Raw genomic sequence first — 27874 nt, 5'->3', positions numbered from 1 at the left:
TAGATAGATCTTGTCCTAATAAGAAAGGGAAATATTCGCATTCATATAAAATTTAGGCACGTTCAATTTTCAATATTTAGTCTACTATTTTATCCAATATTGTGGTCGGCTTCGGTAGCGTAGTTGGTATAGCGCTGGCCTTCTAGGCTCGAGGTTGCGGGCTCGATCCCGGCCCAAGTCGATGGCTTTTAAGTGTGTTTAAATGCGACAGGCTCATGTCAGTAGATTTACTGGCATGTAAAAGAACTCCTGCGGGACAAAATTCCGGCACACCGACGACGCTGATATAGCCTTGCAGTTGCGAACTTCGTTAAATAAAACATAATTTAAATTTTTATCCAATATAGCGTGTCGCCTTTGACAATCTCAAAATTATCATGCTTGTCCCAGTAAGGTGTATGTTATCTCTTATAGCATAAATACTACAGCAAGCCTTGGAAAGTACAGCCTACAGCAGAAGTCTTTTAGGAGAAGATGTACGCCATTCTCATCTGTATGGAATTTTGTGAGGAGAATGGTTATGTTTGCAAATACTTCATCTTTCTCAAAGACAGTCAATCTGCACTCACAATGCTTACTTTTCACCAAGTATAATCCTGACTGACATAAAAAATGAAACTTAAAACTAAGTAAAGTTGTGTATGCTGAGGCATCTTAATATTAAAGCCAACAAACAAAACAGGAAGTAGCAAAACTGGGATCTAATATTTTCCTCACTGAACTATAGAAATAAGAGGAAACACTGCTGGAACTGCAGCTTATGAATGGATCACGATAAAATATACAAATTTGGAAGAATGTTCCTGATAAAAGACCAGAGAAACCTGTTTTAAAACGCTCAGCAGCACCTTGCTCAAAGTCTTGATTCAACTGGGCAGAACACAGACTGGAACAGATACTTACATAAGTACTAGAGACGCGTTCAGGAAATGTAAAAAACTATGGAGTTCTCCCGAGGAGTTCGTATTTGCAGTATAGTGAAAAAACTTACCATTTTGCAGTGTGAAACTCTGGGCGGAAGAAGATTTTCACTTTTTGAAGAAATGTAAGTTTTACACGAAAACTACCCAAATTTGAAGGAAATTTTCTGGAACTTAGAAAAGAACTAGTATTAGAACAAAAATTAGGAACCGAGGTATACAAAAGATCCTTTTGTCTTACGTGCCACGGTATACATAACGCGGTCCTTAAAAATCTATCGACCTCGCCCAAGCTTGAAACCGTGAACTTTGCATCTACTCCTTTCCGAATATCACGAGCAATGGGCATGGAAATCGATAAGACCTTATTAAATTTGGTATTAACTTCTTAACAAATGCTATCCGTTTCAATTTTCTTACAATTTTCTAATACCCTAGTCGAGAACAAGGTTAATGTTTTCACCAATCAATCAAAGATGACAAAATATCTGGACGCATTTATCATAAGCGCACTGTGATAATACGATAAAGTGAAATGTCTCATAAGCATCATTATGCATTGTTGTTGGACGCAGTCCTTTTGTTTTGATATGCGTGTCGACAGCTGATTTAAGGCTGACTTAAAACGATAAAATCCTGGAGATCTAGTAAAAATCTATAGTACTATAATTTCACAAATACATCTCTTCTACTGCGAATTAAATGGTAGCACATGGCTTCAAGCCTAACGGATCCAACTTTGATCTCGGAAAGATATTAGGGAACTATATCACTTCCACAGACAGCGACTATGTGTACCTTGTGTTCAATTTATCTTGTGATATTAACAGAGTTTCTTAAGTAGAAAGGCTAGAAGCCACAGCGTCGATTTTATAAGCTTGAACTGGGATTGGGACATATTATACAGTTTTCTTTGACATAATATTAACTTACCTTCTTAATTTATTATAACTCTTTTCACTGACATAGTATAAATGGAAAAATATTGCATTACATCACGTGAACGTATGGGATTCCTAACTTGTAGACTCTACGTAGCAAATAAGCACGGGAATCCCCGAAGCCTGACTATTAGGATATTACGCCATATAACATTTGGTGTGAACATTTTTGGATTTTGTACCGTGTACATAAAAACATACAACGTTTCGGAACCACATATTGGCTTCATCATCAGCTTAGCAATGGGAATATGTGTAATGGATCTTTACTAAGGGCGATTCTCTGTATTGACATGGAATTCAATATTGTGTGTAGGCATATTATAATTATAAAGAGATCAAACCTTGAGCTCTCATTGGTTATTATCCAGAATTAACAATAAAGGCTATTTCGAGAGCCATGAAAATATATTTGGACATTAACACAAACATTGGAGGAAAAACTCAATGCATTTGAAAGGAAAGTCTGAGAAAGATTTATGGACCAGTACTAGATAATGGACGCTGGCGTCTAAAATACAACAAGGAACTGTATGATTTGTATAGGGACATACATATAGTCGATGACATAAAAATCAGAAGACTAAGATGGGCAGGTCATATTGTAAGAATGGATCAAGGAAGAATACCAAGGAAGATAGTAAATGGGAAATTTTATAACACCAGATCAGTAGGCCGACCAAAAGCAAGATGGGAGGATGCAGTCCAAAAGGACACAGGAGAACTGTTGGGAGTACGAGGATGGAGACGTCAGGCTGGAGACAGAGAAGAATGGAGGCGACTTCTAAAGGAGGCCAAGGCCCAGTAGGGGCTGTAGCGCCATATGGTTGGATGATGAAAATATGTAGAAAAGAAGGAAAGAACAAAAATATCTGTATCAATTATCGTTAACATTCATCTTAATGAAACCTGTCGTCGATACTTTCGAGGACCAAGGAAATGTATACCAAGCTAAGGGATAAACGAAATACCATCTATTATTATCAGGCACTACGTTAGTCCTTTTAAGGTTCAGGAAAATTCTCGAGACTACTAACATATAGAAAGAGCAGAGTTATCGTTATTCTTTAGCCAGAGATCAGATGGTCATGAATATTAGCCATGTTTAGGGCCAACATATTAAATGCGAACCTGATATAATGGAACTATTACGATTAACATAAACATAACTAAATATTGCTGATGGCCCCTTTGGTGGCCAGAAAACGCTTTTGAGGTTGTGAAGAAAGAAAATGAACATTGTTAACCATTGAGGAATTAGATAAATTTTTTTGAGCAGACAATATGCAGGACTCAGAAGTAGAATACGTATTGACATCGAAATATCGACCTTTCGAGGGCCCAGGAAATGTGTAGGATTAGAAAAAAAATCTATCAAGCACATTAGTAAGAAAACCATATCGAAACATGACTGTTGGCCCTTTTGTGGAAAAATTGACTTAAAGAGTTGTGAGAGAAGAATTCTATTATGCACAGACATCAAAGAAAATTTTATTGGCCCATTTAAGAGCGATTAAATTGTACAGGACTTTGGGAGTAAAATAACTAACAATGACAATCACCCACAAATCATAGCCTAATATCTTTGAAACAACGGAATATATGTGAATAGAAAAATTACACGGATTTGTGGAAGAAGATATACCGAAGTTTGTATTCCAATTCACATGGAAGCAACGCTTTGAGACGTATGATGATCGGAAAGAATGCATGCTGGATTATAAGATGGGAAAAACTATCGTTGATTATTGTTAAGGAAGCCGTGTCGTTCCGTTTAAGCAACAGAAAAATATTCGAAACTACGATACCACTATATCTCTACTATTTGCAGATGATAAATTGCATTAGGAAGAAAAGTCTTACCTCCGGACTAAAAATAGCTGATTCTTATGGAAATCAATGCGGTGATTTCGAAAATGTCCTTGTCAATTTAAATGTCAATTGAAGTTTTCGTATTTTTAAGGACAATGAAAGATCATCCAAAACAGGAATAAAATAGATTTGTATAAACCGCTTAAAATATTAGCAATAGAAATTATATAACTCACAGGTCTTAAAAATGCTTACTACTTGATGGCTTTCTCTTATAATCACAAATATTGTCCTTCAGAAAGCAACAATAATCTCCCAACAATGCAGGATCCCAACGAACATGATAACATTTTTCCACTGTGGTTGTGCCCTGATGAAAAAACTCTCTCTGTTCATCACTAACAGCACCTAAATTTGCAGAAAACATTCTAAGTGCGAATTAAGGAAATGCATTTTCAATGACATCCTACAGTCCATTTCTCTGCAATAATGTAGTAATGAGTCCTTTAAAGATTAATATTTTTCATCCTTCCTATTGCATTAAAAAAACCCTTCCACAACTTCCTTAAAATCATGCCAGGTCTCCAGTTTCACATATGTTAATTTACTTTAAAAAAACTTCGTCTTTTAAAAGCTTCGTTTTCTGTGGGGCAACGAAACCCCCCCCCCCCCCAAGTTTGCATATGTTAAACTGGGAAATAATTCTTGCAGGTAACAAAAACCACTATTCAATCCTTTGACAAACTGTTTCATTAATCTCAATGCTATGTACAGAGGGGACAGGAGAATATTTATAGCATTCACAAATGGGTTATACTTCGGATTGTATTGACCTCAACGTTATAATGTTTTGGAGCCCACTTTTTATCTTGATCACCAATTTTGTAACCGAAGTAGTGAAAGTAAGCTGTTTTAGTAACTTTATTGATTTTTCCTTGGAATTTTGGTGTGAACTTTCCACAAACATAACAAAAGTGATGTGGAAATTACGACTTTGACGTCTGTTACTTTTATTAACCATTTGAGCACTGAGGGTCGGGTGAGTGTTGTTGATGCTTGTTCTCAGCATGTTCCAGATACATAGTCTATATCTTGCTTCAAAGAAAAACACTACACTAATTCATCAAACCAAATGTCGTAACAACATTTGCACCCGAACAATTTTAAAGAAGCAATAGCATATTTAGTTTATTTATATTTTAAGATAATATTTCTTTTCAATACTAAATAATTTAGTTCTTACGCTCTGACGCTCCCATTTCAGGCAAGGGACATCCGGTAATAAAGTTCTACCTACTTCATACATGACACACGTAACAGGGTTTTAAGAAATTCGCCAAGTACAAATATAAAGATGTGTAAGAGTTATGTTTTAAACTGCATATAAAGTGTTTGGTATACATCCTACAAAATAAAAGGAACAAAGCCTTAGTAGGCCTATATACAGGATGTTTCAGAAATACTTTGACAAACCTTGGGAGCATGTTCCTCATATTAAAACAAGAAAAGAAGTTCATATAAACATATGTCCGAAAATCCTTAGTTTTTAAGTTATTAATGAAAGAACATAACGAAACATCTCTTAGATATTGTCAGCTTGATAGCAAGTGTTGCAACTTTAATCAATTCAGAAACTCATAACAATGAAAGTTTACGTTCAACGCGTTTCGAGGTACAATCCAACAATTTAACTTAAGTTTGTAACCGATAATAATATTAATTTTGTTAGATAATCGAATGATGTCGATACAAGTCTGCTAATGCACCCATTGTATCCTAAATGGCTATGTGTTGCTAAAGAGACTTGTTTACTGCAATCATTTGTTCATTTGAACATTTGTTATAAGTTTCTGAATTGATTAAAGTTGCAACACTTGCTACCAAGCTGACAATATCTAACAGATGTTTCATTATGTTCTTTCATTAACAACTAAAAAAAACTAAGGATTTTCGGACATATGTTTATTCGAACGTTTTACTTGTTTTGTTGAGAGGAACATACTCCCAAGGTTTGTCAAAGTATTTCAGAAACACCCTGTACTGTACATGATATTAATTTTGCAGTAATCGGGAATTAAATATAATAAAAACTGAGACCCGATAGGCCAATTTAAACAACATAGTCTATTCGGTTTCTACATACTGTATATTGACAAAAAAACAGCCATTAGCTTCCCGGAGGTAAAAATCGTGTTCCCCAGTGTTATTAATTGAATAAGAGTAGGACGATTTAAAATACATGATTGAAAACTGATAGAAGAATATGAGTTGTGGGGCTTGAAATTAAATATAAAGAAAACAAAATACATGGCGATAGGGGGCACTTCAAGGGATAATCAGTCATGTAAATTAATTATGTATCTAGGGACGAAAATAAACCGACATGGAAATAACGAATCAGAAATTAATGAGCGAATTAATAAAGGACAAGCAGAGGAGGAGCTATTGTATATCAGAACTCAACAGTGTTTTATAGGATCGGGCAGTGACTTCTGAAACAAACACTCATATTTATCATGCAATACTCGAAAGTAGAAATTCATATGCAGCAGAAACATGAAATTTAAAAGCAAGGAACATAGAAAAATTAAACTCATCAGAAGTGGAACTTAGTATAAATATTTGTGTGAGAAGTAAATCTCAGTGTAAGTCAGCCTGTTACACTTAATATATAACTAAGCGTTAAGGAATAAAAATATCAATGTAAATAAAATTATTGTTATTTGAAAAAAACATGATTTGAAATAATAACTACTAGTAAAATATTTAATTATGATTAATTATATTATTAAAGTAAATGAAGAATATGTTATATTAATGATCTACAATTGGAACCTACAGAATTTGTGGGAGGAAGGAATGCGTTGAGAGTCGCCCATGCTGTAACTGTGGTTCAAAACATAAAATATATGCTATTACTACTCGACCGAGGTCAGTGGAGTCCTGCAGCCCGGAGCGTCACTTGTACTGCTCCTGCGTTTTTATAGCATCATCGCGAAAGTTCACATTACGCCCCCTGCTCCACTCGCCTCAGTCGAGTAATAACCATGGATCAAAACATAGGCTATATGCTATTAACCGCTCATATAAATATTGATCGCAACTTGACGGTTATTGGCGGTTAGTGACAAGCTAACGCTACTGATATATGTTTAACTAATGTTGCCAGATTGTGAGAAATTTCCCACAGAGGCAAAAATAGCAAGAATTTTGATTTGTGGGGAAAAATGGGGAAAAAAGAGAAAACATGTAAAAACACGTGATGAGGCTTTCGACGGAGTTGCTGTAATACGATCCACTTTTCAAACTAAAAGATTGCACTGCTGTTCAAGGTCACCAACACCCATCTGAAGCTTCACGTTTAAGATGTTTTGTATTATATTTGGTGAGTGATAATTAGGGACCAGATTTATAGGTATTTATCTATTTTTTCCTTACTTCTAAATTCATAATTTCTTAGATAATTTTCCGAATCATGGTTATAAGATTCATATATATATATATGTTGACTCTAAAAATCCTAAATTGGATCTAAAGAACTAAAAAAACCCTAAATCATAATTAATATGTATTATTCTATACTTTATCTCTGATTGAGGTTTTGGCTGATATGTGAGGGGTTCACAACCAGAGTGGACCAAGTCCATCTGGAATAGTTCTGAGATATTGAGTCTTAAAGTTCCTGGCTCACGCTTAGCAACCTTCACCTTCCATAGGAAATGCTGCCTCTGTGGAGTAACAAATAAGTTATGGACTTGGTTTGTTATGGCAATGAATAAATCTAAGTTTTCTTCATCCGAGATTGTATTAATCCACAAACTGATCACTGGTGGACTTGGCCCACTCTGGTTGTGAGCCCCTCATGTATATAGCAGTACATCTCACTTGACGATATGTGTCAGAGGAAGTCTGATTAGTGAATATGTAGTTAACCTGCGATGTAGGCCTATGCATTGGAGGGGGAAAGGAACTGGCTACCCTACCCCATTATCTCCTAGCCTAGTTGCCTCATGAGTGATGCCTTGTTGGTGTTACTTGTGAGATTCAGACTTGTCTTCGGACAGTTGACTATATAATTTCTATATTTACTGCGTTTTATGTAACTATATTTAGAAATTTCAATATATCTTCTAATTTTTATTCTCTTCTGCACTGGAGAAAGCGAGGCTTCACCCTCTCAAGAATAATGATTGGGACTGTAGGTTTTAAAATTGCCATTGATCAGAGATATGACATGCCATTAGAAGGGTATGAAGTGACTGAACTTTCTCTTGAGGTGAATGCACTGCGAAAAAGTCGCATTGTTAAAATTCGTGAAATTTCCGAACATGTTCCCTGATAGAAGACTGTGATCTTGATTGTGCGAATAAGAGCTGTGAACTTTTCTGCGTTCTCTGTGCAGCTATGTTATTCTAGTACTTCTGATGTTAACATTGAATTTTTATATTTTGTGTTTTGTTAAGCTATGCCAAACAAATGAAATCACGTTTATAATGACAGTGGATTGTAAATGATTCCATCTTTACAACCGAGGGAAAAGTTATGTTATTTAAAATTGACTGTAATCGTACATTTTTAACACTTGCTCACAGGCAATTTTTGCGACCCCATTCACAGCTTGGAAAAAAACTAAAAAAATCTATTTCACCTATTCTAATAACTTAAAATGGACTTCTTAAAAACCTAAACATCCGGTCCCTAGTGATAATATTTTTATTTTCATAGTTATAGACCTGTTATTAGAGGAGAGGATCGCTGCCAGGAAGAACTTGGCTGTGAGATCAAACTTCTCATGCAGTGGCAGATCAAGAAGTTCCCTTCGTACTCCGGTTACATATCTTAACGAAGGTTAGGTTTGTTTAGTTTAGATTTTTTATTAACCAAGTCCGCACATGTGCAGTTTGATCTCACAGCCAAGTTCTTCCTGTCGTGAGCCGCAAGAATAATTACTCTGTGTTCTTTTTCATTACTATTTGTTTATTTAGGTTGTGGGATAAATCTCAGTTGTGTGGGAAATTTTATGCTTCTTTGAGGAAAAATGAAGGTGGAGTTTCTGGCAAAACTGGTTTAACTCAATAGTAGCGTGTAGTGACTGCGAGACCTTGGGCCAAGTTTTTGTCTCTTCCTGCAGCAGTGACTGATACTAACTCCTTACACCACTTCAGCCCCCGCTCGCAAACAGTCCAACTCCCAACAGTGTTAGTTTTTACTGATGTATTTTCATTTTTAGGGTAGTGCATAGCAGTATTGTTATTTTGAGATTTTTTAAGCATAATACGCAGAAGTGACTGTATAGATTCAGATACTTACTCCCTTGTTGACTTTCAATTGAAGTCCGCAATCCTTCCTTTCTGAGGTACTCAGGTTGAGGTATTGTGGGGTGATCAAGAAGCCACTTGCAGTAGGCCTTTGTGGATCTGGTGATAGAAAACAGTTTGTAAGAAAACTAGGAAATATTTCTAGTAAAGTAAGTAAAAACATACAAAATTATACACCAAAAGAGAATCCGTTACATTGTAGTTCTATAGTATACCTAAAATATATTGGGAGTGAAAAGTCAGGCTTCATATGTTTTTCCGATAGTTCAGTATAAGGCCGCAGCTTTATCATTCCGAAAACACGGTTCCGAAACCGGTGTGTTACTTCTGAAGGTCAAGAGACAAAAATGAGGGTTATTCTATTTTCTTTATCCTTACTAATTTTCGGTCCGTTTTTTCTTATTTCTCTTCTCATGTCACACCATTTCGGCCAGACATAGGCCTACAATTTCTCTTTGCAACATTCACAACAATAGGATGATGCCGGTAAAACGAGGAAACTTTTCTTAAGACCCGACTGAGATCTCCAGTTGGCGAGATCCACTACTAAAAATCTGGTCACATTTCCTCAGAAGGCTGTGAGTGAAATAGACCGAGTGGTCGCAGTACGAAGGACTCCGTTGGTGGAATAATAAAAAAGTCTATACAATATAACATGTTGACTTCATGCACGCCCTTCATTACTTAATAATGTTAATTAAGGTTTTTTATTTCAAGACTTAACGACCTTTATGAAGTTTTAGAATGTTCACAATAATGCAGGAAATGATTCGAGTTCCAGACACAGTTGGCGTGAATGTAGAGGCAGGTAGCGATAGGAGACCTAAGATGCGACTATAGATATTTTCTATGGAGAGCATTTTAAATAAATCTAGGTCAGTATGATGTGTTATGTAATGGAAACATTGTATGTCCTCACTTATTTCCAGCTCTCTTAAAATGCACGTTAGTCCACCTAGTAGACTTTTTAAAGTCATATTTCGAGCCCCATCAGTTACTAGAGATATCAGTTGCTTTATATTCAGATTATTTTCTTTATACATTTTCATAATGCTTGGGATACTCGTCTCCTGTTGTATTTCCTGTAAGTGGTATGATATCAAGCAAATATTCTCATATAGAGGGATTCTTTGTAACTACGCGGATGAAAATTATCAATTCTACTATATCAATATCTATGTTTTCACCTAAGGCGAGAGAATAGACCACAAATTTTATTGATACATCTTTGATTTTATTTCTCGTCCAGCAAGTGTTGCAATGTCCGTTATCCTCCTTGGTATTGTCCGTGTGGATAATTTCATATTGCTAAACACATCAGATTATTGGGACTAATAACAACTTTATTCAAACACGTTTCAATGAACTCTCCTTCATTATAGCACTTAATGATTTTGCGATTTCCAAAGCAATAACATAATAGGCATATAGTTTTTTTTCACTCATATTTTGTTTCATCATATTTTAATATCGGAACTATTATTTGAATTTCTTTTTTAAATGTTGTAATTGCTTCGCCCCGTGCAACCCTACGGAAAGAAAAATTATTTTTATTCTTATTTTCTATTACAGTAGATCGTCCCGTTTAGGCACAGTGAAAATGTAAACAAAGTGCAGGTAACGTGTGGGGGGAGGACTAGCCGAAGGATAAACACGAGGGATGCACAAGGTTTTAGTTACAACATTTATGGCGGAGCATTAATTGAAATTATATTTTCCAAAAACACACACAAAAAAAGAACACAAATTGCATAACACATTTCAACAAACAAGCAATTGTAACTATAATAATAGGTAGCTACAAGTTGACTACATATAGCCTTGATTATTCAATGAGAACGGCGAGGCCTCATATATGAATACATTATAAGCAATTGTAACGTTGAAATAATTCAATATAACAAATCAAATTTTGCTGCTGTACCTGAATAAATTGAACTTTGAGAAGGGGTGATTATGTTTAGGAAATTGTGTTGTTACTTCAGACCAATATACTGTAGTTATGTTAATTCGGCCACAGAAGACGGTGATATTGTGTTAGTCATACAGAGAATGAAATTCGTGACCGTAAAAAATTCTGCTTGTAAGCAACATCATATAAGTAACAAAATTTGATTTGTTATATTACATTATTTCAACGTTACAATTGCTTGTTTATTAACATGTGTATATGATAACGTTATGCAGTTTGTGTTCTTTTGTTTGGGTGTTTTTCGAAAATATAATTTCAATTAATGCTCCGCCATTAATGTTGTAATTAAAACCTTGTGCATCCCTCGTCTTTATCGTTCGGCTTGTCCCCCCCCCCCCTCACCAAGCATTACCTGCACTTTGTTTACGTTTTCACTGTGCCTAAACGAGAGGACTGTACATACAATATCCGTTCACAATTAGATTGGATATGTTCATGCTTACCTACGATTTCATGGTAATCATTATGGCATGTACTGTATCATAATGTCGTCCGATGTTTGATTAATAAGTGCCTATTAGAATTTTAGAACCCGCGAAGCATCAACATTGTCACCATGTGCACAACAAATTTTGTGCAAGATCGTGCGTATTTGCTTGCTTTCCGCACAAAACCAATACGCGGTAAGTGTGAAATACCACATTCAGTATTCCCAACGTAACACACATAACAATTTCCCTATTCTTACCGCTTAAGCGCCATATTCATTTTACTGCTTTAGGCTTTTAACATATTATTTTTAAAGGCGTTCAATATAGTAATAATTATATATTGGAAACTTACCACTGCAATATCACCTAAATTGCACTGTTAATTATTGTTTTTAAATATTTGCAAAAATTAAGTAAACTCTACAACACCACAAAAGTTACTGCATTTGTAATGCAAGTAACATTAAGGAAGCCGTGAAAAAATCAATAGGATTCCAGACTCATCATGGCGGCTACTTTGAACAAAGGAGATGAACCTTACCGTTTGTTTTAAGTTCGCATTTACAGACTGGGGAAAAAAAGACAGACATATATCACGGCCTGCTGGAGTATAGTAAACACAGAAAACATTTTATAGGAACAATGTTGAAGATGGATATATTTGTTTTCCAAAGTTGCCGTCATTGAACAGAAACCAAGATGGAGATTTCATTGCAACTAATTAGAAATTCCTCTTTCAGGTATGTAATAAACGATCTTTGTACAAAATAATGTACGATACACGAGCGGTATGTTTGTTTTCATGTTCTCGGAAATTAAAATAGCTCAACTACGTTTCGCTTTTTCAAACTTTTCCTCGAACATGAAAACTTCAACATACCGCTCTTGTAACGCATATTACTATTATTCTTCCCATTCTTCGTTAAACACACGTCTCCGAACAACGATGTAGGTTTTGAGAAAGAAGCAGTCTAAATCTAAGCAGTAACCCGTCACTGATGGTTGCTTGTGAACTGGAGTTGTAGGGGAGTTGGATGGAAGGGAGGGGGTGAAGCAAAGACAGTTTACTGTGCTGCCCCTTATGTCACTATTGCTAGTGATCGCGATTACATTTTTGCCGATGCCTGCCTTATAGGAATGCTGATTAGTGTACCATGCCTTAGTCTGTTTTAAGGAAGTGTGCATTTAACAAGTATGATTTCTGAGTTACCTACCTCAGGTCGGTAATGTCTTGCCATACAACTTGCATGGTTTCCAGGTCCCTTGGCACGCTAGCACAGTCTATCCATCTCTTCTTGGTTTCGTTTCTGGGAGGACGGAAGCGAAGAGGAGGTCTGATGGGCAAGGCTGTTCCAAAGGCCACAAGTTTCGCAGGCCTTTTCTCGGCTTTGATATCCAAGAGGATTTCTTGTTTCAGACCAGCACGAATAGATGCCTGTAATATGGTTATTATTAAACAACACATCAAACTAAAAAAATACAAGCCCACTGATCTTGGGACTGATTGATATAATGATGTGATCTCCAAGTCCGTATGCCATTTATCTCGCTTCAAGATTCACCATCCCAACGATGTATAATTCTTTGAAGGATCAAAAAGAGAGAACTTAGTCTACTAGAACATAAGGGATAGAGCTCAACACGAAAGAAAAAAAATGACTAGTTCACAAAATTGGCTACAGTTTTTCCAATCGAAGTCCGTACAGTCCCTCGAGAGACATTTAGTAGCTTCATCACTCACAGTTATCGAAATTCAATCCCGTGACATTTCAGAATCTCTGAATTCATACACTTGAGTCAACGTACTATAGTCCCGTCGCTCTAATTTCCGGCAGCCAATCACGTTGCAGGTCGGCTACATTTAAACGTGTGCGTCTTGTCATTCGCTGATGAAGATGCTGTTCATTTCTTAAGGCTCGATAAATACTCACCATTTTGGCTCTTTCGTTGGCGTTTGCAGAAAGCACACAAAGACGTTATTTGCAGCTCAATTATTTGCTGAATTACACTGCGTTTGATTTATTATCATAGGAGCTACGACATGATAATGTTTAACGGTGTAGCAAATAGATTCCTCGTCTGATAGCTCGGCAACGAAAGAACAAAAATGGCGAAAGATACTACCTACCTAGATTTTATAGAGCCTTCACTTCCTAAGACGTAAGCAAAGAGAAAGACTCACGCCGGGAATAACAGCGTCGCGACTACAACAGTGTAAACCTTAAACTTCATTTCTCACACTAGTTTATTAAACCTTGTCGGACTATAAAGAAAACAACTATAGCACTGTCCATATTTCACATGTTTATTAAGCCTTGTCGGACTATAAAGAAAACAACTATCGCAATGTCCATATTTCACATGTTGTACAATATTATAGTATTTTATGAAATTTTAATTTTCCTACCATTTTTTTCTATTGTTCTATTAAAATTATAACATATAGCCTATCAATCTGCTGTATCCTATAGGATACTTCGTCAATTTAAGGGTTAAGAAGTAAAGTTTAATTCGGAAAAATCCAAATTATTAGGGAAAGTAAGTAGACACGTAGGCCTATTTCAATATTTCTAGGACTCTTCTCTACTGAAGACGCATAAGTACAGCAGAAGCAGTATTTGAATCGAGACTAACGTAGTTAGATGTTGCTTCTAATCAAAATCAATTGTGGGATGAGAATGGCAGTTGGGGTACAGTATTCACATTACGTCCCTTCCTCTGATAACCGTTAGTTTCTTGAAACTCATGAGAAGGGAGTATTGTTGACACGTGTATGTCAGAGTTCAAAACATTAGCTTCATTTTCTCCTGGAAGTTTGTCAATACGTAGTTTGTCAGTGTCAGTCAAATTGCCAGAGCGTATGCAATAAAATTTTACAAAATGTCATTTTAAGCAATGCGATATCTTGCACGTAGCTGGGTATTGTAACGGCGACATAACTCCCAGTAGAAGAATAGACAAGGTTCGGTCTCTCTTAGTAAAAACAGTATCAATACATTCCACAATAGTTGCTAGAAACGTTCTCTGCTTGTGTCTCAGTATAAGTTGAAACCACCTTAAACATTTCGAATTTATGTAGAGTTTTAGGAGTTCTATGAGAGGAATATATTTCCCAATATTATCTTCCACTTATTCTGAAATGCGAGAATTTTACTTACACACTTCGTTCTTTAAATTCACCCTCAAGTACTTAATGATGGGGGGAGAGAAATTTTTAATTTAATTTCTTTTCTACTTCGTGTCTAAAAGAGACCCGCTGCCTTTTATTTTATTTGTAATGCTGTATATCGTCGTCCTGTCGGCTATGGCTGTATTTGGTAATTATCTAAGGTATTCTTTTAGTTGTTTCCAATTAATTAGTTTTCACATAGTATTGTACATACATAATAATCAATGTATTACACTCAAAAGCTGTCAGTCAGGAACTTACCTGTTTTTCGTATCGAAGTAACGTAAAACAGTGTTCATTTGAACTTGAAACGCACATATAGGCCTATCGAATTTTTCTCTTATGGAGGAAGGGTCTCATCCCTATGCGGCCTGCTAATATTCTATAGAGTAGCTGAAGACACTGTAGTTTTACGATATTAGAGGCTGTGATTAAGATGTGATTCATTTTCAAAAATTTTTAAATTACATTTTTAAATTATAATTTACAGAATGAGAAATTATTTTTTTCATAATTTATTACAGTATTCTTCTGACCTTCCATACCTTTCAAAAAGAAATAAAAATATAGTCCAGCGGCATTAATAAAATACGTTCACAATATATGGAAATCCGGTGACCAATTTTCGCTTTGTACACAAATCTCGTAACAGTTTCCAGGAATAGATCCTTTGTATTGATAGACTAGTTATAGTCCCGTCGCTCTTATTTCCGGCAGCCAATCACGTTGCAGGTCGGCTACATTTAAACGTGTGCGTCTTGTCATTCGCTATTGATGATGTAATGAATTTCCTATGGCTCGATAAATACTTAATATAATCGCCCGCCATTTTGGCTCTTTCGTTAGAGTTCGCAGAAATCACACGAGGACGTTATTTGCCGCTCAATTACTGTATTTGCTCAATTACAGTGTGTTTGATTTATTATCATAGGAGCTACAACATGATAATGTTTAACGGTGAAGCAAATAGATTCCTCGTCTGGTAGCTCGGCAACGAAAGAACAAAAATGGCTAACGATACTACCTACCTACATTTTATAGAGCCTTCACTTTCTAAGACGTAAGCAAAGGAGAGGAGTCACACCGGAAATAACAGCGACACGACTATAGTAAGAAAATATCAGCCACTGCCAACGGAATATAACTAGTCGACGAGATCGGAAAAAAAAACGAGTAACATGAATATCAAATTACAGCAATTAAATAAAGCGGTACAATAATAAAAATTATTATTTTCAAAATTGTAAAATATGAACAAGCACTGCAGAAGTGCCATGCGTGCTATTATACGAACATGAAATCTGAATGATAACGGAAAATCATACTTAAATTATCATCAAAAGAAATATGAAAGAACAAAATAATTATTGTCATTTTCCTAAGAAACCGAAATTGAAGCACGCTAAACTTCACGAGCAGTTCACGATTAAAAAAAAAAAAGCGAACCCAAATGCTTTTAGAATTGCGGGCTGTTCAGGCTATTACAAACCCAGGGCCATAGTTCGCCGAAAAGATTAGATCAATGAGAAAAATCAATGACCATGTGTAAACACTAGAACAAGTTTTGTAGTATAATTAAGAAAAGAAAAAAGAGAAAACAGAAAACGACAGAGATGGTAAACTGACATCAGAATAGGAAGTGATTTGAGATGATGATCATGATGATGGTGATAGTGGTTGTGATGGTGGTATTGGTAGTGGTGATGGTGGTGTGTTTGTGAATATGGTGATGGTGATGGTAATGGTGATGATGATGATGATGATGACGACGATGATAATTTAATGTTTTTGGTGTAGCAGTGGTAGTAATGGTGATCGTGTTGTGTTTGTGAATATGGTGATGGTGCCTGTTGCGTTGGTGGCGGTGATGGTGATGGTGATGGTATTGGTGGTTACACTATAACTAATAATGATGGTGATGACGATGATAAGAGATGATGAAACAATGAGTAGGTTAAGTTTTGGGCTAGTTCATCTTACCTGCGGCACATTTCGCGCCATGGCGATTGTCTCCGTGACCACTGGTAGTTCCTTGATGCGTACACAGAGGGCTTTAGCTGCCGGACCTTCAAATCTGATCTCAAAGAGTTGTTGCACTGTATCTTCAGTCATCGGAGATTTCTCCACGCCACCAAGACTTTCAATCCATGTGCAGAAATCTTTGATGATCTAAAATCACAATTAAGTAAAACTCAGTATTAAAAAGATGAGAGTTTAGTTTCTCATTATATACTATGTGTATATTGTATATTGTACTCAATTAGAATCTGGCTGGGCGGACGAGAAGGCCTACTGACCTTAGCTCTTCCAGATTAAATAAATACTTACTTACAAATGGCTTTTAAGGAACCCGAAGGTTCATTGCCGTCCTTCCTCACATAAGCCCGCCATCGGTCCCTATCCTGTGCAAGATTAATCCAGTCTCTATCATCATACCCCACCTCCCTCAAATCCATTTTAATATTATCCTCCCATCTACGTCTCGGCCTCCCCAAAGGTCTTTTTCCCTCCGGTCTCCCAACTAACACTCTATATGCATTTCTGGATTCGCCCATACGTGCTACATGTCCTGCCCATCTCAAACGTCTGGATTTCATGTTCCTAATTATGTCAGGTGAAGAATACAATGCGTGCAGTTCTGCGTTGTGTAACTTTCTCCATTCTCCTGTAACTTCATCCCGCTTAGCCCCAAATATTTTCCTAAGCACCTTAATCTCAAACACCCTTAACCTATGTTCCTCTCTCAGAGTGAGAGTCCAAGTTTCACAACCATACAGAAGAACCGGTAATATAACTGTTTTATAAATTCTAACTTTCAGATTTTTTGACAGCAGACTAGATGATAAGAGCTTCTAACCGTATAATAACACGCATTTCCCATATTTATCCTGCGTTTAATTTCCTCCCGAGTGTCATTTATATTTGTTACTGTTGCTCCAAGATATTTGAATTTTTCCACCCCTTCCAAGGATAAATCTCCAATTTTTATATTTCCATTTCGTACAATATTCTGGTCACGAGACATAATCATATACTTTGTCTTTTCGGGATTTACTTCCAAACCGATCGCTTTACTTGCTTCAAGTAAAATTTCCGTGTTTTCCCTAATCGTTCGTGCATTTTCTCCTAACATATTCACGTCATCCGCATAGACAAGAAGCTGATGTAACCCGTTCAATTCCAAACCCTCTCTGTTATCCTGGACTTTCCTAATGGCATATTCTAAAGCGAAGTTAAAAAGTAAAGGCGACAGTGCATCTCCCTGCTTTAGCCCGCAGTGAATTGGAAAAGTATCAGACAGAAACTGACCTATACGGACTCTGCTGTATGTTTCACTGAGACACATTTTAATTAATCGAACTAGTTTCTTGGGAATACCAAATTCAATAAGAATATCATATAATACTTCCCTCTTAACCGTGTCATATGCCTTTTTGAAATCTATGAATAACTGATGTACTGTACCCTTATACTCCCATTTTTTCTCCATTATCTGTTGAATACAAAAAATCTGATCAATAGTCGATCTATTACGCCGAAAATCGCACTGATGATCCCCAATAATTTCATCTACGTACGGAGTTAATCTTCTCAAAAGAATATTGGACAAAATTTTGTACGCCGTCAACAAAAGTGATATTCCTCGAAAGTTACTACAATTAGTCTTGTCCCCCTTCTTAAAAATAGGTACAATTATGGATTAAATAAATAAATTAACAAATTAATAAATGAACAAATAACTGAAATAAACAAATAAACAAAATAAATAAATAAATTAAAACTAGTTAAATACACTGGTCAAAAAAAGTTAAGCATATTTCCAGTTTACCCAATAATACCTGATATTTATGTTTCTTTTAGTTTTATGTGGCACGTATTATGTTTACCAATTCAAACTCTTTCATTTGTTTTATTCTGCATCACTAGGTAACGTCCAAATCACGGCTAGTAAACAAAGCCTGTAATTCGAGCAAAGTTCAATCAGTGTCGTTTTGCTTCATAGTGCTTCATAGTGCTTCATAGTGCAGTAAACAAAGTCTGTAATTCAAGCAAAGTTCAATCAGTGTCGTTTTGCTTCATAGTGCTTCATAGTGCAGTACAATGGATCGGAACACCCTTACAATGGCAACCCGCATCAAAATCGTCACTTTGATGGAACAAAACATGAGACAAGTTGATGTTGCTAACATTCTTCATGTGAATCAGAGTATTGTCTCCAGACTGTGGAGAAATAGAGATGGCCGATATTTCACAGACCGATATTTTGTCACAGGTATTTTTTTGTCACAGATGAACCTGTGACTGATGATGCGAAATATCTGTGACAAAATATCGCTACCGAAATCTGCTCCGTATTCAGTAGTCTGTGACTAAAATATCACTAGTGATCGATTCAGTACTCTTATCTCTTAGGAACAGGGAGTCTGTGACGTTCTCAGAACTTTCTCCTCTACGTCGTGGGTTTGCGCATGCGCATGATACAGTAACAGCAATCGGGCGGTGACATTTGATTATTTTTTCGTGATATTTTCTGCAATATTATTTTTTGCAAAGTGATGATTTGTTGCAAAGTTATTAGCGGCATTATAATAATATAATTATCAGTCTGAAATTTTTGTTTTCATAGTTAGTCTGTAGCCTATATATGTTTTATAAATATTTTATGCATTCTCCGATATCTTTACATTTTCATATAACTGTGAATTCATATTAACTTATATGTATTTTCCACTCAATTTTTACGCAGTAGCAATATTTTTTTCAGTTATACTTATAATTACAAACAGAATAGTTAAAGGAGCTTACAACATTATCTTAATAATGTCACTGAACGTTATGCTCTTCCGAACTTTCGAAGCATTTCTCAGAAGCCGACAACAGCACCTATAGTATTAAAACCGAACGAGACAAAACTGGCTAATTTGGTGGGCAACTTATTTGACTAAACTAACCTTGAGGTAGTTTTCTTCGTATTCCCCTTATACACTTTGCATATACGAATCTGTGACAGGTCAGGTTTGGTTAGTTTAAGCTTTTATTATGCCTAGACATATATGATCAACAACTAAACTAGCGTTGAGGTAGTTCTCTTCGTACTCCGCGCATACACCTTACATATACGAATCTGTGACAGATTAGGTTTGGTTAGTTTAGGCTTTGCTATGCCTTGCATATACGATCACCTGCATCTCCACAAAACATCAAATTCAACGATTTTCATTTCCGATATCACCGAAACTACCTCAGCGCTAGTTTAACCCGATCAACTGCATCTCCACAAAAAATTCCTTATAAATGCAATGATTTTCACGTCCGAAATTGTCAAAACTACTTCAGCGCTAGTTTCACCATCTTATTATAAATGATGTGATTACTTCAGATATCACCGAAACTACCTCAGCGCTAGTTTAATCCGAACAACTGCATCTCCACAAAAATTCCTTAGAAATGCAACGATTTTCACGTCCGAAATCGCAAAAACTACTTCAGCGCTAGTTTTACCGTCTTATTATAAATGATGTAGTGATTACACGATTTAAATAATACCCCATTGATTACAAGTACCACTTTATCTTTTGTAAAATCCTATCTGAACAACTGTTTTGTTTCGTAATTATTTTCCAATGTTTTTCCGAATACTTATGTTTCGTTAATTTTTATTCTATGACTGAATATTATAATGTTAATGCACGACTTAAAATAATTATCCATTATATTATATACAATAAAAATGATCAATTTTTAAAACGATTAGGATAATCACATAACCTCAATTTCTCCATATCCAACTACATTTAAAAATGATCAATTGATTCAATATTTATAATATAACCTCTTGATACAAGAGGTTAACTTTTGACATTTATTTATTTATTAATGGTACATGTACATAATTTATTTGTTGCATTTTCCCATATAAATCACTGATGTGTGGCGCGTATAGAGAAATCGCATTCACATTTCATTGCTCTTCAATATTTCCTGCTAGTTTTTATCGGTGTGACAAAATATCGGTGTAATTCATGCATATTGTGCTTACTTATCGATATAAAATATCGGTGTGACAAAATCACAGATAAAAGTCACAGATATTTAATTGTCACAGTCACAGTTGTCACAGATACTTGAAAATATCGTTTAAGCTCATCTCTATGGAGAAAGTTCCAGGAAACCCAGTCAATAGCAGATCGACCTCGCGAGGGCCGTCCACGCAAAACAACACCAGGTCAGGACCGGTATGTAAGGTTATCTGCACGTAGGAACCCTATATAGCCTCAGCTACAACTCTGCGCCATGACCTGCGCGAAGCCACTGGTGTTGTTGTAAGTAGCCAAACTGTGCGCAATAGACTTCATGACATAGGGTTGTATGCTCGAAGACCACTCAAGACTCCAGCATTCCGTCCATATCACAGGGGTGCTCGTGCAAGATGGGCTGGAGCACATGAGAATTGGACGAGACCAATGGACCAGAACTTTATTCTCAGACGAAGTGAGAATGGGCCTACACCCTGACAACAACTCTATTCGCGTATGGAGACAAACAGGGGAACGAAATCATCCCTCAATGACCGTGGAATGTCACCAACAGTTTGGTGGTTCAATCTTGTTTTGGGCAGGTGTCATGTTTGGCCGCCGCACACCACTGGTTTCAATAGAGGGAAACATGACTGCTGCCGTGTATGAGAACAACATCCTCCAACCCATAGTAAGTGGTTTAGCAGAGACTGTAGGAGAAGGGTTCACTCTACAGGACGATAATGCTCGGCCTCATCGTGCTCATAGTGTGCAGCGGTATCTGGTAGATCATGGGATCCGAAGAATGGTTTGGCCAGCATGCTCACCGGATATGAACTGCATAGAGCATGCATGGAGCTTTCTCAGGAATGCTGCCTTGGAAGAATGGGACAATTTGCCTCAGGAGAGCTTAGATGCATTTGTACTGAGTATGCCCCGTCGCATACAAGAGTGCCTCAGGGTTCGTGGAGGACCAACACGTTATTAAACAGGGTACTGAAAGCACCATTTCCTTTTCTTTGATGATGTACGAATTTCAACTTCCCTTATCTTTTCCGTTGTTTCCAAACAATGAGTCCATTGTTAACAAATAGTGTATTTCTACTTTTAAGTTTATTCTGTGGAACCAAGAAACCCAATTATAATTTATATATTTTATTTTAATTAATAAAAACCGTTGTATGCCTAATTATGCTTAACTTTTTTGACCAGTGCAAGTGTAATTAAATTAAACAAACAAACAAAAAACAAAGGGATAAATAAATAATAATTATTATGTGTTGTTATTAAAATATTAATTTCTTTAACAAAGATGGATACAAGAAATAAAGGAGCCGCAACGGGCTTAAAGCCTACAGCTTGAAGCAGCAGAAGAAGAAGAAGAATTTCTTTAACTGGCAAAACTTTATTTCTCACACCAGTTTATTAAACCGTGTCGGACTGTAAAGAAAACAACTATTGCAATGTCCATATTTTATATGTTGTACAATCAATAGAAGAACCCAGAAAGCGATTAGACCCTACGATTTGCTTTGAACTAGATACGAATCAGGCACTGCAGATAAATGATGACAAGCTAGCTAAATATGTACCTTGTCTTCCATTCCTCAGTGAGAAATATGGCATTTCACTTTACAACTGAAATATTACATGCTTACTATTTGGAGCGAGGGGTTGTTTACCAAAATTTACATTAATATCTTTAAATCCTTTAAAATTTCCTTTTATGAGGTTCAGAAGACTATGATGGAAATTCTGAAGGCCTCTCTTCAAATTCTACACTATCATTTATATGTTAACACATAAATTTTTGTTTTAATTTACAAATCGAATAATTATTTTACTAGTTTCATTTCCCTTATCTTTTTATGTTTGTTAATTCCGGATCCCAGTGGTCAACCTCACTTGAGGACGGATGATTTTAAATAAATCTTAGTAGTTTGTGAAATTTTAATTTTACTACCAATTCTTTTTCTATTGTTCTATTAAAATTATAGCATATAGCCAATTAACCTGTTGTATCCTATAGTATACTTTGCGAATTTAAGGGTTAAATTTCATTTTCTGTAACTATGATTTACAAATCATCTATACTAATAATAAATCTGTAGTCGAAATTTTTCTGGTAATTTTCGATTTTCCAAAAATAATTGGTCCTAACATATATAATTAACCACCCTGAAACCGAAAATCGCTTTTCTGAAATTTTTGTTTGTATGTCTGTCTGTATGTTTGTTACCTTTTCACGTGATAATGGTGGAACGGATTTCGATGAAAAATGGAATATAAATTACGTTCGTTGTAACTTAGATTATAGGCTATATGGCATTCAAAATACATTATTTAAAAGGGGGATTGTAAGGGGGCCTGAATTAAATAAATCGAAATATCTAGCTTATTATTGATTTTTATTAAAAATGTTACATAACAAACATTTCTTTAAAAATCATTTCCGATAAGTTTTAGTCTTTGAAAATTTTGATAGGACTGATATTCAATGAGATAAATGAGTTTTAAAATTAAAATAACTGCCATCTAAGGCCGTGTAATGAAATAAACAAATGACTTCGTCTATAAGGGGCCTTGGTCAACAACAATCGAAAGCTGTGAATCATAGCCTGCAGAAAATGTTTCTGTGTTCGTATGAAGCAATATCGGAAGCTAAATTAACCGATTTGTATAATTAATTATTATTTCACCATTGGAAAGTGTAGTTTCTCTGTATCGACATAATGCTATAATGTTATTACATTAACTTCTGAGTGAATTGAGGACAGGTAAGATTAAAATAGCTTCTTATGCACAGAAAACTTGATAGGCTATTCTGTGTATTCGTTTCCTGTATTTCTTAAAATAATGTTTATCTCAGAGAATTAACGACCAACGAGAGTGTATTGATTTAGTATGCAGTAATAATACGTTAGCTTAGCATTTCATTATTTTATAATCCAAATTTTAACGATGCTCAATTGAATCGAGCTAAAATACATAAAATACATATGCATTAAATGCAATGCAAAAAATTTGGGTAATGAGCCAAGCAGATTATGTTGCCCTGTTGTAAAATAAAATTTGTTCCTCCTGAGATTTAAGAGCCTCCATAACAAATTGAAAACTTACTTATCGGGGTACATCCGTTATCAACACAATTTTTATATAATATAATATAATATAACATAATATAATATAATATAATATAATATAATATAATATAATATAATATAATATAATATAATATAATATAATTTAAGTTAGTATTTAAGTTATTTGAAGGGTTCAGAACCATAGTGGGCCAAGCGCCATTTACTGAATACGTAGAAAACGAGAATTAAAATTAATTTATTACCATAATTCAATGGAAACATATGACAAGTAAAATAAAGTATACACATTAAATGTAAATGATGTCAATGTTCATTGAACTATGGATGCATGTAATAAAAATTAAGAAACATGTTAAAGGAATTGTCATTGCTCCAAATGAGTGCTCTGTGGACCAAAATGATTCCATTTTAATTATTTAAATATAATTTAAATTAAGTAACATATTAAACGATTTACCCTTCTATCAAACACGAATATTCCCTGGATCAAATGTCCTATTTTAATTATGTAATTACTTTATATCTATTTCTAACGGGTGCAGCGGAGCGCACGGGTACGGCTAGTAAGAAAATAAATCCATATTCTGTGCAGCTAAACAAGAAAGTAAAAACTGGTCTTCTGTATTGTACTACATAAAATACATATTCGATAATCTTGAGAAGATATATCACTTCAGTAGTTATTTTTACGGCTTGAGTAAGATGCAGTTCAACTTATGTAATTAATTTTGTACACGTTTCCATGATATAGTTCTTCATATAATGTAGGGGAAAGTGTTGTACCTTTAAACACCTTTCACATTTTATTTTATTTTTTTTAATTTTGGGAAATGAAATTTTTTAAATGAAAAAATGCTTGAAATAATTATTGAAGATTCCTTTACAACTTCCTGTATATATTTTCTTGCTTTACAGATCTATTAAGGATGGAAAAAATAAAATGAAGGGATATGTAATGTGTTCAAAGGTACAACAGGTTCATGTACCTTGGAACATACCCTCTTGTAAGTTGGTACACATGGCATGCAGGTGGGAATATAAGCTGTAAAAACTGGCAATCATATTTAAAATGTATTTGCCATCATAAACCAAAGCAGGCTTTTCTGATTGAGATTTTATTTCCTGGAGGATCAATAACTGCTTCAACAGCTTTCTTCAAGGCATCCGGATCAACTGGGAGGCCTCTTAACTCCAGACTTACTTTGTGATGACCTTAAAATAAAACAAAAACAAAAACCGGCAGTATCGTGTACTTTGGAACATGTTCCATGATACAAGATGTTTTGTGTTCGAAGGTACAAGAGGGTGCACTTTTAAACAAATATGGCTCCCAAAACTAGAGATTCGAATAAATCATGGATATTAAAATATGTTATTACTCACCAGATGATAGGGATCACACTGTATTTGAAAGATATTAACAAATACAATCTGGTTTCGTGTTAGGAAACATATATCAATGAACGAAATGTTTACTTTTGGTACTAAAAAAATTTCTTTTATCCACGGGACTCACACTTTGCAATAAATCAAACTGAAACTACGACCAGAGCTACTTAGCGGCTTTCTCTACGATCTACTTCAGTTTGAGTCCTCTAGGTAGCAGCAAAAATTTAAAAACAAAAAATGTTCAAAGGTACACTATGCTAAAGGTACAACAATCTCCCCTACTAGTAGCAGTAGTGGTAGCTGTAGCGCTGTAGTTGGTTGATTTTATTATCGACGCTGTTATCAACTGCGTGGTTATGTAGCGTCGATGAAACAGCTGATAGTGAGACGGTATTTGGCAAACGGAGCCAAGAATTGGCCGTAACATTCCTTGACATTCGCCTTACAGTTGGAAAACCTCGAAAAACCCAACCAAGTAATCACCCAAGCGGAATTCGAACCTACACACGAATTCAACTTTGGATCAGTAGGGAGAAGTGCAACTGAGCTATGGAGGTGTGGCGGTGGCGGCGGCGGCGGCGGCAGCAGCAGCAGTAGTAGTTGCAATAGTAGTAATTGGCGCTTTCAACTACGTCGGGAAATGATCGACCGATAAATTTTGTCTGGAACTCTCGGGGATAATATTTTTTAGGTAAAGGTAAATCCAATCCAATTACAGACCAAATAGATTCAGAGAATAGGGGGAGTTAAGGCTGCCACTTTCACAGACAATCGGCATTAATAACAATAGAGCCTTTACCCCCAAGGAAATGATCCTGGTGCTTATTTCTGTTAGACGCTGAGTAAACCCCAGGGTCATCGTGGCGGCCGGAAGAATTAGATCAAAGGAGAAAACCCATGACGCCATTGGGAATCGAACTTGTTACTTTCAAGCTTTTCAGAGTTACGCCTTGACTGCGACGCTACCGCGCGCCCCCAATGTTATTTTGCATGTCTAAATGTACGACACGGAACCTAGAACTTTACTTTCACTCATGAAGGAAGAATTTTATCGCTCTTTGAATTTCATCGTCCTCGGCCGGGTTTGAACTCACGGACCTGGAATGCAAAGGCTAGCTTGGTAACCATGAGACGACTCAGGGTGACTTGTATAATGCAAATACTTGTAATATTACTGTACTATTTACGAAAATCGATGTATTTAAAATTGATCCATCCATCCATCCATCCATCCATCCATCCATCCATCCATCTCTGTACGAATATATGCTTCCAGATCAGTAGGTCTGCAGTAAAATTGTATAATTTTACTTAAGGTCTAACGGTCAAAATGTCTAACAAAATGTTGTCTACAACTAAATGAATGTCAACGATAAAATGTCTATCAACAAAATAGTCTAATGCAAAAATATCTGTACTTGTCATATCTAAAACTTGCCTACAAAGGAAGTTATGTCTATACTTTACTAAAAATCTTTTATACGCTAAAATATAATAATACTAGCCGTACCCGTGAGCTCCGCTGCACCCGTTAGAAATAAATATAAAGTAATTACATAATTAAAATAGGACGTTTGATCCAGGGAACATTCGTGTTTGATAGAAGGATAAATCGTTTAATATGTTACTTGATTTAAATTGCATCCAAATAATTAAAATGCTATCATTTTGGTCCAGAGACAATTTGGTGCAATGACAATTCCTTTAATCTGTTTCTTAATTTTTATTACATGCAACCATAGTTTAATGAAGAATGACATCATTTAGATTTAATGTATATATTTTATTCTACTTGTTATAGGTTTCCATTGAATTATGGCAATAACTTAATTTTAACCTTTGTTTTCTACGTATTCAGTAAATGGCGCTTGGCCCACTATGGTTGTGAACCCTTCAAATAACTTAAATTATATTATATAACTAGCCGTATCCGTGCGCTCCGCTGCACCCGTTAGAAATAGATATAAAGTAATTACATAATTAAAATAGGACATTTGATCCAGGGAATATTCGTGTTTGATAGAAGGATAAATCGTTTAATATGTTACTTAATTTAAATTATATTTAAATAATTAAAATGGAATCATTTTGGTCCACAGAGCACTCATTTGGAGCAATGACAATTCCTTTAACATGTTTCTTAATTTTTATTACATGCATCCATAGTTCAAAGAACATTGACATCATTTACATTTAATGTGTATACTTTATTTTACTTGTTATATGTTTCCATTGAATTATGGTAATAACTTAATTTTAACTTTCGTTTTCTACGTATTCAGTAAATGGCGCTTGGCCCACTATGGTTCTGAACCCTTCAAATAACTTAAATACTAACTTAAATTATATTATATTATATTATATTATATTATATTATATTATATTATATAAAAAGTGTGTTGATAACGGATGTACCCCGATAAGTAAGTTTTCAATTTGTTATGGAGGCTCTTAAATCTCAGGAGGAACAAATTTTATTTTACAACAGGGCAACATAATCTGCTTGGCTCATTACCCAAATTTTTTGCATTGCATTTAATGCATATGTATTTGATGTATTTTAGCTCGATTCAATTGAGCATAGTTAAAATTTGGATTATAAAATAATGAAATGCTAAGCTAACGTATTATTACTGCATACTAAATCAATACACTCTCGTTGGTCGTTAATTCTCTGAGATAAACATTATTTTAAGAAATACAGGAAACGAATACACAGAATAGTCTATCAAGTTTTCTGTGCATACGAAGCTATTTTAATCTTACCTGTCCTCAATTCACTCAGAAGTTACTGTAATAAC

At 35.4% G+C, this 27874-nt stretch overlaps 1 protein-coding gene across 1 annotated transcript in view; it reads right to left on the bottom strand.

Annotated features, from left to right (window-relative positions):
* Positions 1 to 27874, bottom strand: part of LOC138715730 (uncharacterized) — a 102453-nt gene that overhangs the window by 8565 nt on the left and 66014 nt on the right. The window contains exons 6-8 of the mRNA XM_069848788.1: positions 16544 to 16732; positions 12609 to 12829; positions 8984 to 9090 (exon numbers count right to left, since the gene is read on the bottom strand). Coding sequence (XP_069704889.1) covers positions 8984 to 9090; positions 12609 to 12829; positions 16544 to 16732 — 517 coding nt within the window. The remainder of the gene's footprint in view (positions 1 to 8983; positions 9091 to 12608; positions 12830 to 16543; positions 16733 to 27874) is intronic.

This window comes from Periplaneta americana, chromosome 15, assembly GCF_040183065.1.
Source record: "Periplaneta americana isolate PAMFEO1 chromosome 15, P.americana_PAMFEO1_priV1, whole genome shotgun sequence".
Lineage (NCBI taxonomy): Eukaryota > Metazoa > Arthropoda > Insecta > Blattodea > Blattidae > Periplaneta > Periplaneta americana.
The sequence above is the reverse complement of the archived record's forward strand: the minus strand, read 5'-3'. Positions and strand labels throughout refer to the sequence as shown.